Genomic DNA, 14,675 nt, shown 5'->3' with positions numbered 1-14,675 from the left:
ATTACAATAGAAGATAACACCTCTATAGATGGCTAGAGTGAAGAGTGGTTTACAATGAGTGTCTCCACCTCTGGAGGACCAGACCACTGCCGATCACTTCATTGGTACAGAACTGATCTGAACTAGCCAGGTTTACACCCAGAAAAGACAAGACTCCAGTCGATTCCGGGGCGCGCTATGATGTCATCCAAGGTGTAATTTGGGCATCACTCCCTGGGTCAATCAAGGAAGGAAGGGAGGGTGAGGGGAGCTAGATTAGCCCTCAGTTCTCCAGAATGCTCATTTGCATATTTGCATCGCTAAGCATCCCATTATGGTGCCCTGGATTTGTGAGGGACAAATGGCACTGTCTTCAGATGACTAATCTATGCAATTGTGCAGTTGGTTTTATATGGTCAACCCTGATGACAGACTCCCTTTAACAAGTAGCAGTTACCCAAAGCAGAGAACCCCTTTTAGTAGAGTTTCCTAAATTTCTGGCACCCCCAATAATCACTCTGTAAATGTACAGGGAGCCGAGCCCCAGACTAAATTTCCTGGTCATGAAGTGTAGGGTTGAGCCGATCTTGAGATTTCAGTATCGATTTTAAAATCCGATTTCCGATCATTTTCCAGCCCATCCCGATCGTGAAATTTGCTCGAATGCCAATCGGGATCTGATCTTTCCTGATCCTGATTGCTCAACCCTATTAATGATATATACATGAATAGGGTTGAACCAATCTTGAGATAACCTCCGACCTTGATCCCGCCGGAAAAGATCTGGATCGGAATTCCGATCATTTTCCAGCCGATCCCGATCATGAAATTTGCTCGATCGCCGATCAGAATCTGATCTTATCCGATCCCGATTGCTCAACCCTAATGAAGTGTCATCCTACTGAGATCCACAGTGATCATTATCTGTGCAGAAACCTGGCAGGAAGTGTTCAATTCCCCTGCAGCACCACCACAGGGGAACAGAGGTATTACACATCTGGGTCCTCCATAATAGAAATGGCCATCTGTAGCCGATCTGCACTCTGTTTAATACATATGGATCTTATTTCTTGGGTTTTCTAAATTTGGCCTCTCCTTTTTTATTATATGTGTGTTGAACCTGATCTGGGTAAAATCTCCATGAAGTTCCCGTGATCTCGGCATGTTCTCATGGACACTTCCTGTGCTACCTGCACACACTTACACACCCTGCCTTCTTATGACATTGATCCTACTGTCAGTGTGCACCTTGGATGATGGCAGTGCTGTTTGCCTACTATGTCAGTAGTATAAATAATTCAGCGCTGTTGACGGGTCCTGTCGTTCCTCTTCATACTGGAGAGGGGCCTTGTTGTTACTGGAGTGTGAAGTAAGAACATCAGATCAGAATGTCGACAGCACAAGTAATAGGGGATTTGTGTATTTTCTCTCTCTCTTCCCGCTGCTCCATTGCCCTCTTGCAATTTATTTAGGAACGAAGTGTCTCCATCTGTACAAATTGCTCCATTCTCGGGGTCACTGATAATGAATTGTGCGGCCGCCGATTTGGCACTAATTAGCCGACATCCTTTTGAAGCATTTTGACCCTTATCAGCAGCGGTTAGGTGGTGGACTGTAAAGTGCGGGTTGTCGGCAATTTGGCAAATTCTGTTATTAGAGAAAGGAAATTGTATGTCGGGCTGAAAGAAGACGATACAATATTATGCTAAGTTACTAAAACAATATGATGGCAGCTCCACATCTATGTCAATAAGGAGAACTCATGGCAGCGGAGTTGCACTTTGATATGCTGGGGGTCCATATAGCCATCCAGACACAACTACGGCTGAAGGAGAGATTGGACAGTCCCATATACATGTAATGGTCATTGTTAACTAAAGGGATGTGGCAGGGGTGTAACCTAAAGACTCATGGGTCCTGGTGGTAAAACTTAGCTTGGGCTCTCCTGGACAACTTCTCGCAGCCCTCAGCTGCTTCCCATCCATACATAAGCAGCCTTTACATTCCCCTTGTCTTCTCTATCCAGCCCAGACCACCATCATGACTTCTTCACACCATGTCTTTGCACACAAGCTTCCCATCATCCCCAGTCGGTGCCTGCTACATAGTGATCGTGTCCCCATAGATTTGCTCCTTCACTATACGCTGCTGACCAACTGCTTAATTTTCTCCTTTCTGACAGGCTAAGGCTGTGTATTAGAAATCTTCTCCTCCATTACATGAAAGAGCCGGGGGATGGAGAAGGAAAGGAAAATCTAAATACTGCTAAAAGGTATGGATGGAAGGCAGCTGATGGTTGTAAAGTGTGACTAAAGGCTCCTCGGCCCTGGGGGTAAAGCTCCCCTTGGGGGGTCCCCAACACAACTTCTCACAGTCATCAACCATGTCCCATGCATTCATATTAGCAGCATTCACATTCCCTATTCCTTCTCTATCCCACCTGCCCTCTGGTGAGCTGCAGTGAGAAGATTTATGATACACAGCCGTCCACTGTCAGAAAGGAGAACATTAAGTCTATTGGTTGGTCAGCAGCGTATAGTCCAGGAGGGATTCTGTGGGGGAGGCTGTGGTAATACAGGGGGCACAGATCGGGGATGGGAATGATGGGAAACTTGTGTGTACAGGAATGGAGAGAATAAGTCGTCATGGTGGTCTGGGCCCAAATAAAGGAGGAAAGGGAATATGAAGGCTGCTAAGTGTACAGGGGACACACACATGATGTTCCAAGGGGAAGTTGCACAAGGGGGTCCGAACTGAGCTCTTGCATCGGGGCCCGGGAACCTTCAGTCATGCCGATGTTGTTGGTCCTGATGATTTTGCTGACCTTTATCTCACGCCTAGGACTCTTTATTAGGAAGTTTTGCCAGCCCCTCTATGACTATATCTATAGTTTACTAATAGAGGAGTAAATAAATTTTGCAAAGAATTTCCTAAACTTTTTTGTGGATACGTTTTGCTGACTTGATCAGTGCGAGTCCTGTGATATGATAAGACTGTCCGGGGATTGTCCCGCTGCAGCATTCACCATACTGGAAACTCATTACATCAATTTCCTGTGTGGAAGAGAAAGAGAGTTCAGAACGAACAAATATTCCCAGTGAGGCCGCACGTATTTCTGGAATTGCAACGAAAACTCTTGTGCTCTCGGCCTGTTCTCACCTCTTTGTGTACCCGCATGGTGGAATTAAGGAGCGGTGCTCTGGAGATTGCAATTTTCTGCTATAAATCCTCCTTTTATGAGGTCCTGCAGGTGTCCCTTTAAAGGATTCTTAATAGAAAACCCTGGTAAAAAGTTTTCATTGTAATTATTCGTTAGGGGGTAAGGAGAAGCCATGAGGGACGGGAGCAGCTGCACGGGCCAATACGGTGGGCTAGAAGTATCTACATAGTCATGGGCATGCACGCTACAACACATGGCGCAGAATCATCTCCTGTTGTTTTGGTTTTTTTCGTGAGAAGGGTCACTCATTTTAACTATGTTTGCATAACTAAATAGTACAGGCCTTCTTCACTTGTCAGGTGTTTTGCCTGCTCCTTACAAACCGTCATAGTAAATATCTGCCGAGTCCGTCTTGGTCTGCTGCAAACCCCTACAGAATTAGTGTCAGTCTATTATTAGGCTTAGTGGCCAGAGTGAAAATTGCAGCATCAACAACCTGACACTGCTATGACTACAAAAGCAAGAAGTGAGAATCTGTAGTGCTAATGAGATTCTCCATCCTAGAGGTTATATAACTTGCAGGCAGTATATACGCTGTATATGGGTCACAAAGTATGTATGGCCTTGTCTGAGTAGCATATTCTGTGAGTACCTCGGACCAGGAGCATCTGCAAATCTCAGAGACAATCCTCAACCTCTAGGGCTCTGGAGAGAAGAGAGAGATGACCCAACAGTGGTTACAATAACAATAAATCCCACGTTAATGGCAAATATTAATAGCATAGCTACATCATAAATATCTGATCAGTGGGGGCCGACCAGAAGCCCTAAAATCTCCTCTGTTCTCATGTTTCCTCTCCACTGGGTTCTAGCATGGAACCCTCATTCTTGTGAACAAGGGGGGCCTATTAGTTGGACATCCCATAAATTGTATTGGTGGAAACCTTCTTAAAGGGACACTGGTTTCTGGTGACAGTAACCTATCTATCTGCAGGGCTGGGGTGATATGCTGGGTCTGGTGACAGTAACCTATCTATCTGCAGGGCTGGGGTGATATGCTGGGTCTGGTGACAGTAACCTATCTATCTGCAGGGCTGGGGTGATATGCTGGTTCTGGTGACAGTAACCTATCTATCTGCAGGACTGGGGTGATATGCTAGTTCTGGTGACAGTAACCTATCTATCTGCAGGGCTGGGGTGATATGCTGGGTCTGGTGACAGTAACCTATCTATCTGCAGGGCTGGGGTGATATGCTGGGTCTGGTGACAGTAACCTATCTATCTGCAGGGCTGGGGTGATATGCTGGTACTGGTGACAGTAACCTATCTATCTGCAGGGCTGGGGTGATATGCTGGTTCTGGTGACAGTAACCTATCTATCTGCAGGGCTGGGGTGATATGCTGGTTCTGGTGACAATAACCTATCTATCTGCAGGGCTGGGGTGATATGCTCGTTCTGGTGACAGTAACCTATCTATCTGCAGGACTGGGGTGATATGCTGGTACTGGTGACAGTAACCTGTCTATCTGCAGGACTGGGGTGATATGCTGGTTCTGGTGACAATAACCTATCTATCTGCAGGGCTGGGGTGATATGCTGGTTCTGGTGACAGTAACCTATCTATCTGCAGGGCTGGGGTGATATGCTGGTTCTGGTGACAGTAACCTATCTATCTGAAGGACTGGGGTGATGTTCTGGTTCTACTAACCTATCTATCTGCAGGGCTGGGGTGATATTCTCACCTTTTCCAATGCCCCAGTCTGTGGTCACTGACCCCCGGCACAGGACTGTATATACCGGAGCAGCCATCACTCACACTGGTCTTTACCATTTGTCTTCTCCTCCATCTACCCATCTGTTGTATTTTTGGTACAGTTCGGTCCCCGTATACAGTAACACCCCAGACTGCTCCATATATTATATATGAGGAATAAAGGGGCCATTTATAAGGCGGGAGGTCTCCTGTAGTGGTGTTTGGAGAGGTCCCCATGGAAGAGCCTTCTGTATATTTGCAGATCTGGGCCCTTTTTTCCCCCCTTTTTGTCCTTTTTTCCATCTTGGTGATGTTTTGTACCTCTTGGCGCAGGTAACAAAACTGTATATCTTAAAATAATCCGGGCTCTGTTCTCGTCGCCCTGTATATAAGACTGCGCTCTACCACGTGGACATCTGTGAGATATCAGGTAGCAAAGAAGAGGCCAAAGGATTTAACCCCATAAAGACTGCAAGGTTTTGATTCCGGGGAGCAATTTTAATTGTATCAGAATTGGAGTAAAATCCGATGCGGCAGATTTGTTGGCGATGTCTGCAGTGGTCTCATTCATCTGTATGGGGTTTGCAGAAATCCAAGGGCTCGCTGCCTGTACAATCCAAGCCAGGTCAGCACCAAATCTGCCATGTGTGACCGCAACCCTTCGTTCTCTCGATCGGTCAGACCTCCACCGATGACTTATCTTCGTGACATTACATCTCTATGGCCGTACAATCCCGCCGTCCTCCGCTTCGTTGGATCCCCACACAACACAAACCTCTTTTCTTCGCCGTCCGTCTCACTTGATGGCAGAATCCGCTTATTGCAATCCTTTATCTTAATAATCGGATCATTTTTACTCCTTATCGTCTTACGGCGCCCCAAGACATTGTGAAGACGCGGTCCCCTCCCCCATCACTAAAGGCATCATCTCTTACCTACTCTTCATAACATTGTCTCCACCGTTTAGAATTCCCTTCCACATTTCATCCAGTTTTTGAAGATAAAATTGAGCTCGCAGCCATTCGTCGGATGCCGGGTCTGCAGTCTGTTACTTTGAAGGCATTAACTAAGAAGATGAATAATATAGCCGGCATACTAATGTTTCTGGAGGTTCCTCACAGCCAGGCGTGCGGGGTCCTGTGATTCCTCCCTGTCTGTACAATGCTCTATTAGAATAACACCGCGGCCGCGTCTGCTCTTAATTATTACACGGGCCGGGAGGTTTTGCTTTTTTGTTTTAAAACCTTTCTTCTGTCTCGATGTCGCTGAAGTTTCTGTCCTGCAATTTGTCGCCTGTATATGCTAAATCCAATCTACTGTGTACAGCATAGCGGCCATAACAACTATGTCCTACTACACACCAAGCATACACTACTGGCAGCTTCATATTCTCATAGTCAGGCCAAAGAAACCAACAAGCAGAATATAGCATACAAAACAGAAAGGGGAAACTTATAGGACTCCAGAGCTGCACTCACTATTCTGCTGGTACAGTCACTGTGTACATACATTACATATCCTGTATTATACTCCAGAGCTGCGCTCACTATTCTGCTGGTGCAGTCACTGTGTACATACATTACATTACTTATCCTGTATTATACTCCAGAGCTGCGCTCACTATTCTGCTGGTACAGTCACTGTGTACATACATTACTTATCCTGTATTATACTCCAGAGCTGCGCTCACTATTCTACTGGTGCAGTCACTGTGTACATACATTACTTATCCTGTATTATACTCCAGAGCTGCGCTCACTATTCTGCTGGTGCAGTCACTGTGTACATACATTACTTATCCTGTATTATACTCCAGAGCTGCGCTCACTATTCTGCTGGTGCAGTCACTGTGTACATACATTACTTATCCTGTATTATACTCCAGAGCTGCGCTCACTATTCTTCTGATACAGTCACTGTGTACATACATTACATTACTTATCCTGTATTATACTCCAGAGCTGCGCTCACTATTCTGCGGGTGCAGTCACTGTGTACATACATTACATTACTTATCCTGTATTATACTCCAGAGCTGCGCTCACTATTCTGCTGGTGCAGTCACTGTGTACATACATTACATTACTTATCCTGTATTATACTCCAGAGCTGCGCTCACTATTCTGCTGGTGCAGTCACTGTGTACATACATTACATATCCTGTATTATACTCCAGAGCTGCGCTCACTATTCTGCTGGTGCAGTCACTGTGTACATACATTACATATCCTGTATTATACTCCAGAGCTGCGCTCACTATTCTGCTGGTGCAGTCACTGTGTACATACATTACATATCCTGTATTATACTCCAGAGCTGCGCTCACTATTCTGCTGGTACAGTCACTGTGTACATACATTACATTACTTATCCTGTATTATACTCCAGAGCTGCGCTCACTATTCTGCTGGTGCAGTCACTGTGTACATACATTACATTACTTATCCTGTATTATACCCCAGAGCTGCGCTCACTATTCTGCTGGTGCAGTCACTGTGTACATACATTACATTACTTATCCTGTATTATACCCCAGAGCTGCGCTCACTATTCTGCTGGTGCAGTCACTGTGTACATACATTACATTACTTATCCTGTATTATACTCCAGAGCTGCGCTCACTATTCTGCTGGTGCAGTCACTGTGTACATACATTACATTACTTATCCTGTATTATACTCCAGAGCTGCACTCACTATTCTGCTGGTACAGTCACTGTGTATATACATTACATTACTTATCCTGTATTATACTCCAGAGCTGCACTCACTATTCTGCTGGTACAGTCACTGTGTATATACATTACATTACTTATCCTGTATTATACTCCAGAGCTGCGCTCACTATTCTGCTGGTACAGTCACTGTGTACATACATTACATTACTTATCCTGTATTATACTCCAGAGCTGCGCTCACTATTCTGCTGGTACAGTCATTGTGTACATACATTACATTACTTATCCTGTATTATACTCCAGAGCTGCGCTCACTATTCTGCTGGTGCAGTCACTGTGTACATACATTACATTACTTATCCTGTATTATACTCAGGGTCGGACTGGCCCGCCGGAGCACCGGGGGATCCCCCGGTGGGCCCCCGGGCCCCGAATATATTGCTAATCATTTTAGCATAGGCAGGGGCCCGATCATCAATGGGGTGGATCGGGTGGTTAGGGACCCGATCGGGCCCCTGACATTTCAATCGGGCCCCTGCCCATGTCAGAGGAGGATTAGGGGAGGCGCTTAGGGCGCCTCCCCTAATCCTAAGAACCAGCGCAAGGAGAGCAACCGCTCTCCTTGCGCTTGTTCAGGCATCTACGTATCAGCGTAGGCGGCGTCATCACGCCGCCTACGCTGATACAGAGACGTCTGACAGAAGAGGATGCGGCAGCAGTGCGCGGTTGGTCGGTAAGTATAATAACAGTTTTTTTTGGTTTATAATAGGCCGCTGCCTGCTGGAGTATCTACCAGCAGGCAGCGGCCTATTACCAACCCGGACCTGTTCACTGCCGCCCCCGCTTCCCCTTTTACTTTAGGCCGCGGCGGGCGGTAGTGAATAGGCCTGGGCCAGGCCGTGACCCACTGCCGCTGATATTATACTCGGGGGTCTTTTCAGACCCCTGAGTATAATAATCGGAGCCCCAGGGGAGGTGAGAGAACATAATAAACAGTGTTACTCACCTCTCCGGGATCCGGTGTTACTCCTAGCTGGAATATTACCATATAGGCCCGAAGCCTGTTCTAGCAGTAACATATAGGCCCGAAGCCTGTGGTAGTAGTAATAACCTGTTACTGCGAGCACAGGCTTTGGGCCTGTATGGTACTGCTAGCACAGGCTTTGGGCCTATATGTTACTGCTAGCACAGGCTTTGGGCCTATATGGTAATATCCCAGACCACGTGACGTCTGACACATTACCATATAGGCCCAAAGCCTGCTAGGAGTAAAATCGGATCCCAGCGAGGTGAGTAACAGTGTTTATTATGTTCTCTCACCTCCCCTGGGGCTCCGATTATTATACTCAGGGTCTGAAAAGACCCCCGAGTATAATAATAGTTCATGGGTGTGCAACTGTGGCGCATAATAGAGCTTGAAGGGTCCACTGTGGCCCCTGTAACCTCTATTATGCCCTACAGTGGCCCCCCTGCAACCTCTATTATGCCCCACAGTCTATTGTGCCACTGTGGGGTATTATATAGGCTGCAGGGGCTGTATATATATATATATATGGGTTGGGTACATGGAGAAGTGAGGAGTCAAAGATGTCTGTGTTTCAAACTTTACAGCGTCAAGTCACAGCTGGAAGAAGTGGTCATGGCGGTCCAAAGGGAAGAGACGGGAAATGTGGGAAGACGTCTCCTGTGAGTATTACTGCACAAAATATTACTGCCTTGTATTTATTGTAATGTTGTGATTTATTGTAATGGTACTGCTAGCACCCCCAATCCCCCCGCTGTCTGAGGTGGACAATCGAGAGATGCCCCCAAATCTTTCAATTACTACAACTCCCAGCAGCTCCAGATGCCCTGGAACTGTTGAGAGTTGTAGTCCACCCACCCCATAGATGATGTCCCACTCTGTTGTTATGCTGGTGCCCTTTTCTAGAGCTCCAGCATAACAATATCCAAGTTTCAGAAACGCTGAGGACTTAGGATATGTTCACACATCAGTATGCCATCCGTCCGTTTGAATTCAGTTTGACACTTCAAAACGGACTGATACACATACTGATCTCTACTCTGTTTCCAATTGCTACTTGTAATCCCCTTATCTGTCCTCTAGGGGACGGAGAGCGTTTGCTATCAGCATAAAAAGGTGTCAGTATACAATCAGTATGTGCCTCAGTCCGTTTTGAAGTGTCAAACTGAATTCAAACGGACGGATGGCATACTGATGTGTGAACATACCCTTATCTGCCTGACAATGCCTGAAAATGGCTGACACCTGGCGGACTTCATTATGTTAATGAGGTCTGCCACTGTCTGCGTGTAACCGCCATTTTGATAGTCCACCTCTCCGTCATTCTGGTCCCATTGTGGACCTGTATGACGGAGAGCTTGCCGCTGTTGTGAACCTAGCATAAGGCTATGGCTACACTATAACTTCTGTCATACAACCAAAGATGTGTCGCCCTGTGATTCTTTCACTCATGTTAGTGAATGGAGTCACATTGCAACCTGAGGGACCCAATGCGGCTCCATTCACTAATGTGAAAGAGTCCCAAAGGGACACTGCGATCTTTGGTTGCATAAAAGAAGTAGTGTAGCCATAGCTGTTTTGCACACTGTATTGTGCGTGAAAATGCACTTTAAACGTGTATAATGGCAAAAACTGGATGGGCGATATTACATATGGCAGTAGGGTGGGCCCCTGGAAATAATCCCACTGGTGGGCCCTAGGCACCCCAGTCCGACCCTGATTATACTCCAGAGCTGCGCTCACTATTCTGCTTGTAGAGCTTGATTGTTGACAGAATCAACCAATCCAAATAGATTCTGCTCACGGACACTCCGGACCTCCGCAGGCTTCTCTCTGTACAGCCGCCATCACATTGCAGTCAGTGCCAGTTCATATCATGGAGCATCCGTACAGTGCACACCTATGCCCCCACCATATATCATACCTGCAGATGAATCCCAGCACGATACACTGCACATAGTCCACAGTCCTTCGCACACCCGGCACATGTCTCTCATCTGTACAAGCGCAGTTTGTAGTAGGGGACTGTTCACATCTGCACTATTTGATTCTATAACTGAGCAGAAGATCAGATTAACCCTTACAGACAGTCCATCTAGTGACAGACGCATCTGATCTCCAGGGCCCCTCTGAGGTCCATCGAGTATTCATGGTTTAACCCCTGCCATATCAGACTGATTCTGCACTGCATGGCAGCGGGTCTTGGCTAGTGGCTCCTATATGTGGCCACTACTAGCCTTAACCCTTCACCTCCTCCCATAGTAACCAACAGAAAAGCTCATCTGCAACCTCTGGACCTCGTCTCCCGATTCCTCCAAACACATTATTTTATTTGCTCTGCTCTGAAGGTCACCGGTCACCTGACTGAGCCTGTTCATAGGGAGAACTCTCACTTCGCTGCCTGCTGTAAACAGGCATGGGAGCAGATCTATGTGTGAGGGTAACATCAAACTTCTGGGCCCTTCCCTGGGCATGCAGGTAGGAGAAGCTCCGGCTCACAACACGGCGATGCAATGTTCCTGAGACTGTGATTGCTCCGGTCCCCATTGGGGATTTAGATTTTTTTTTTCCCTCCCTTTCTAAACCGACTGCAATGCAGAAGGAGATGACAGCCTCCTGCTCGGCGAGGTGGCGACGGTGTTAATGAGCAGTTCTTAATGTGCTTTTTTTATTTTCCCTCCTCTCGCCTCCTTTTTAGCCCCGGATTACGTCTTAGTTACTGCACGGGGCGAGTAATTGCATCTCATTTTTGCAAAATCTCTTTTATGTGTGAACGTTATGCAAGATATGCAAATTATTTAATGATCTAGTTACGTGGCGGAGATAAAGCAGGTGACGTTGCGCCCGGGGAATTCGCTCTTTTGGGGGCTTTTTAATGGTTTTGCAACGAGCTAGGCAGCAAATCACACAGGGGGTCAGGCAATACCTGTAGTGGTGACTACGTCGTCTGGTGTCCGCTCAGATCGTGCAGGTGCGTCCATGTCACCGGTAACGGACTGGGAGATGGTTCCGGCGTTATCCGTCCCTGGTGATGGATGTCGCAGTGAAATCGGCGTGAAATATACAGGAGGGGGGGGTAATAAGTGAATTTAGCACAAGCTAGAAATAGCACGCCGCACGTACGTACCGCAGCTAGAACAATCTGTTCCGTCAGGCCGGTTTTATTTTTGATCTATAGAGTGTTTTCTAAATAAACAGGCACCTGGTGGGAAAGCGGGAGACTCGCCGTTTGTAGGTTAGCGGAGGTGGGGGGAAGCGTGAAAGCTGAATGGAAGCGATTGCATTGATTTTGTGCATTGAGTTTGTCTCTTGTGCCGAGGCTCCAGGTGGTGTCGTTTCAATGCCATATTTAACGTCTTCTGTGTTTTCTTCTTCTTTTTTAGGTTTTAACCCGTTTTCTGGTGTGGATGAAGTTTGCTAGTTAACCCCTGGGATCAGCTATGGAGAAAACAAATGGTACGTATTCGTAGAGGTGACCGTTCACGTCTGCGCCATTGTTGTAGGAGCAACAAAGGGCGATCTATAGATACAGTACCGTGCAAAAGTTTTAGGCAGGTAGGGAAGAATTGTTGCATAGTAAAAAGTCTTTCAGAAATAGAAGGGTTAGTCATTTTTTGGTGAAATATAAATTCCATCAATATTCGGTGTGACCTTTGCCCTTTGCCCTCCATCAGTTTTTCTCGGCACTTGCAGACAGTTTTTGGCAGAACTGAGCAGGTGGGTTGTTTTCGCCGCTATTTTGGAGGACTAAGCCCAGATCTTCCGTGGATGTTGCTTCCTCCAATCAGTCTGTCTCTTTATGTCACCCCAGACAGACTGGACGATGTCGAGATCAGGGCTATATCCATGGGGGCCGGATCATCACGTCCAGGGCTCCTCCTCCAAAGGGCAAAGGTCACACCAAATAGAGATGGGATTTAGTTTTTGGGATATTGTTAATATAGTTTATTCTGTTTCTGAAGGCATTCTCACTTTGCGCCAATTTCTCCAAACCTGCCTTAAACTTTTGCACAGTATTGTATGTAAAGTATGTCACATCCTACAAAAAAAACAAAGCTCCATACTGTACCGTACATCTACACGGGAAAAAAAATGGTTAGGTCTGACAGAATACAAGACGAGCATTGAATACCAAGCACAGCGCCAGTCATTGTCTAGTGGCTGTGCTTGGTATTGCAGCTCAGCCCCATTCACTTGAATGGGACTGAGCTACAAAAGGCCATGTGACAGATGAATGTGACATCACTGATCTTGACCTTCACTGACCTGATAGTCACCAATCCTAAGGATCGGCGCTTAAAATTGAAATCCCGGAAAACCCCTTTAATAGAAAATCCCTTTAAGCACAGTCTTCCCCATGCATCATATCCTGTGTGTCCTGAAATAATCTAAAAGAGAAAATTCTGTATCTGGAACCTCGTCTGCTTATTAAATCTATTAATCTAATTCTGCTGCTGCGGAGCGAATCCCGACCGCACCGCGTGATTAATTACCTGTTAGACAAAGAGACGAAGTCATTAGCATTTCCACTTAACTCTTCCTATCCGACTCTGTAAAATGGGTCATAGAAAGCCGAGGTGTTCTGTATTACACCGGACCGAACAAAAGAATCATGGAAGGGAGTTTAGTAATGGTATGAAATCCATCAATTAATGTAAAATAATAATAATAATGATCTGCCCGCGAGCAGGGATCAATTATAATAATTATTAGTCCATTACCTATTGGAGTCTCCCATTGTGGTTAAATAGATTACCAAAGTAAGGACCGATCAATGATCCGCTAATACTGGAGACATGTGGTATTACATCACTAGAGAGGCTGCAGTGTAAAATATGCTTGTGTTATATCCTCTGCAGTGTAACCACTTTTTGCAGCTCCCTGTTGTGTTTAATAGAAAGGTGTCCTCAGCGATAAACCTAACCCTCTATAATATACAGGGGATATCATATCACTATTCTGTGGCTAGTGCAGTCACTGTATACATACATTATTGATCCTGAGTTATATCCTGTATTATACTCCAGAGCTGCACTCACTATTCTGCTGGTGCAGTCACTGTGTACATACATTACATTACTTATCCTGTATTATACACCAGAGCTGCGCTCACTATTCTGCTGGTGCAGTCACTGTGTACATACATTACATTACTTATCCTGTATTATACTCCAGAGCTGTGCTCACTATTCTGCTGGTACAGTCACTGTGTACATACATTACATTACTTATCCTGTATTATACTCCAGAGCTGCGCTCACTATTCTGCTGGTGTAGTCACTGTGTACATACATTACATTACTTATCCTGTATTATACTCCAGAGCTGCGCTCACTATTCTGCTGGTACAGTCACTGTGTACATACATCACATTACTTATCCTGTATTATACCCCAGAGCTGCGCTCACTATTCTGCTGGTACAGTCACTGTGTACATACATTACATTACTTATCCTGTATTATACTCCAGAGCTGCGCTCACTATTCTGCTGGTGCAGTCACTGTGTACATACATTACATTACTTATCCTGTATTATACCCCAGAGCTGCACTCACTATTCTGCTGGTACAGTCACTGTGTACATACATTACATTACTTATCCTGTATTATACTCCAGAGCTGCGCTCACTATTCTGCTGGTGCAGTCACTGTGTACATACATTACATTTCTTATCCTGTATGATACTCCAGAGCTGCGCTCACTATTCTGCTGGTACAGTCACTGTGTACATACATTACTTATCCTGTATTATACTCCAGAGCTGCGCTCACTATTCTGCTGGTACAGTCACTGTGTACATACATTACTTATCCTGTATTATACTCCAGAGCTGCGCTCACTATTCTGCTGGTACAGTCACTGTGTACATACATTACATTACTTATCCTGTATTATACTCCAGAGCTGCGCTCACTATTCTGCTGGTACAGTCACTGTGTACATACATTACATTACATTACTTATCCTGTATTATACTCCAGAGCTGCGCTCACTATTCTGCTGATACAGTCACTGTGTACATACATTACATTACTTATCCTGTATTATACTCCAGAGCTGCGCTCACTATTCTGCTGG

The 14,675-nt window shown here is 45.8% G+C and overlaps 1 protein-coding gene across 2 annotated transcripts in view; it reads left to right on the top strand.

Moving 5' to 3' along the window:
• Positions 1-14,675, top strand: part of KANK4 (KN motif and ankyrin repeat domains 4) — a 73,800-nt gene that overhangs the window by 18,077 nt on the left and 41,048 nt on the right. Inside the window, exons 1-2 of one of the 2 annotated variants that reach the window (XM_075287473.1) lie at positions 9,230-9,256; positions 11,978-12,050. In XM_075287473.1, coding sequence (XP_075143574.1) covers positions 12,035-12,050 — 16 coding nt within the window. In that variant the 5' untranslated portion in view covers positions 9,230-9,256; positions 11,978-12,034. Of the gene's footprint in view, positions 1-9,229; positions 9,257-11,977; positions 12,051-14,675 lie in introns of those variants that run through there. The other variant, XM_075287472.1, reaches the window with a different exon arrangement.

This window comes from Leptodactylus fuscus, chromosome 9 (genome assembly GCF_031893055.1).
Source record: "Leptodactylus fuscus isolate aLepFus1 chromosome 9, aLepFus1.hap2, whole genome shotgun sequence".
Taxonomy (NCBI): domain Eukaryota; kingdom Metazoa; phylum Chordata; class Amphibia; order Anura; family Leptodactylidae; genus Leptodactylus; species Leptodactylus fuscus.
This window is presented reverse-complemented; position numbering and strand designations above follow the sequence as displayed.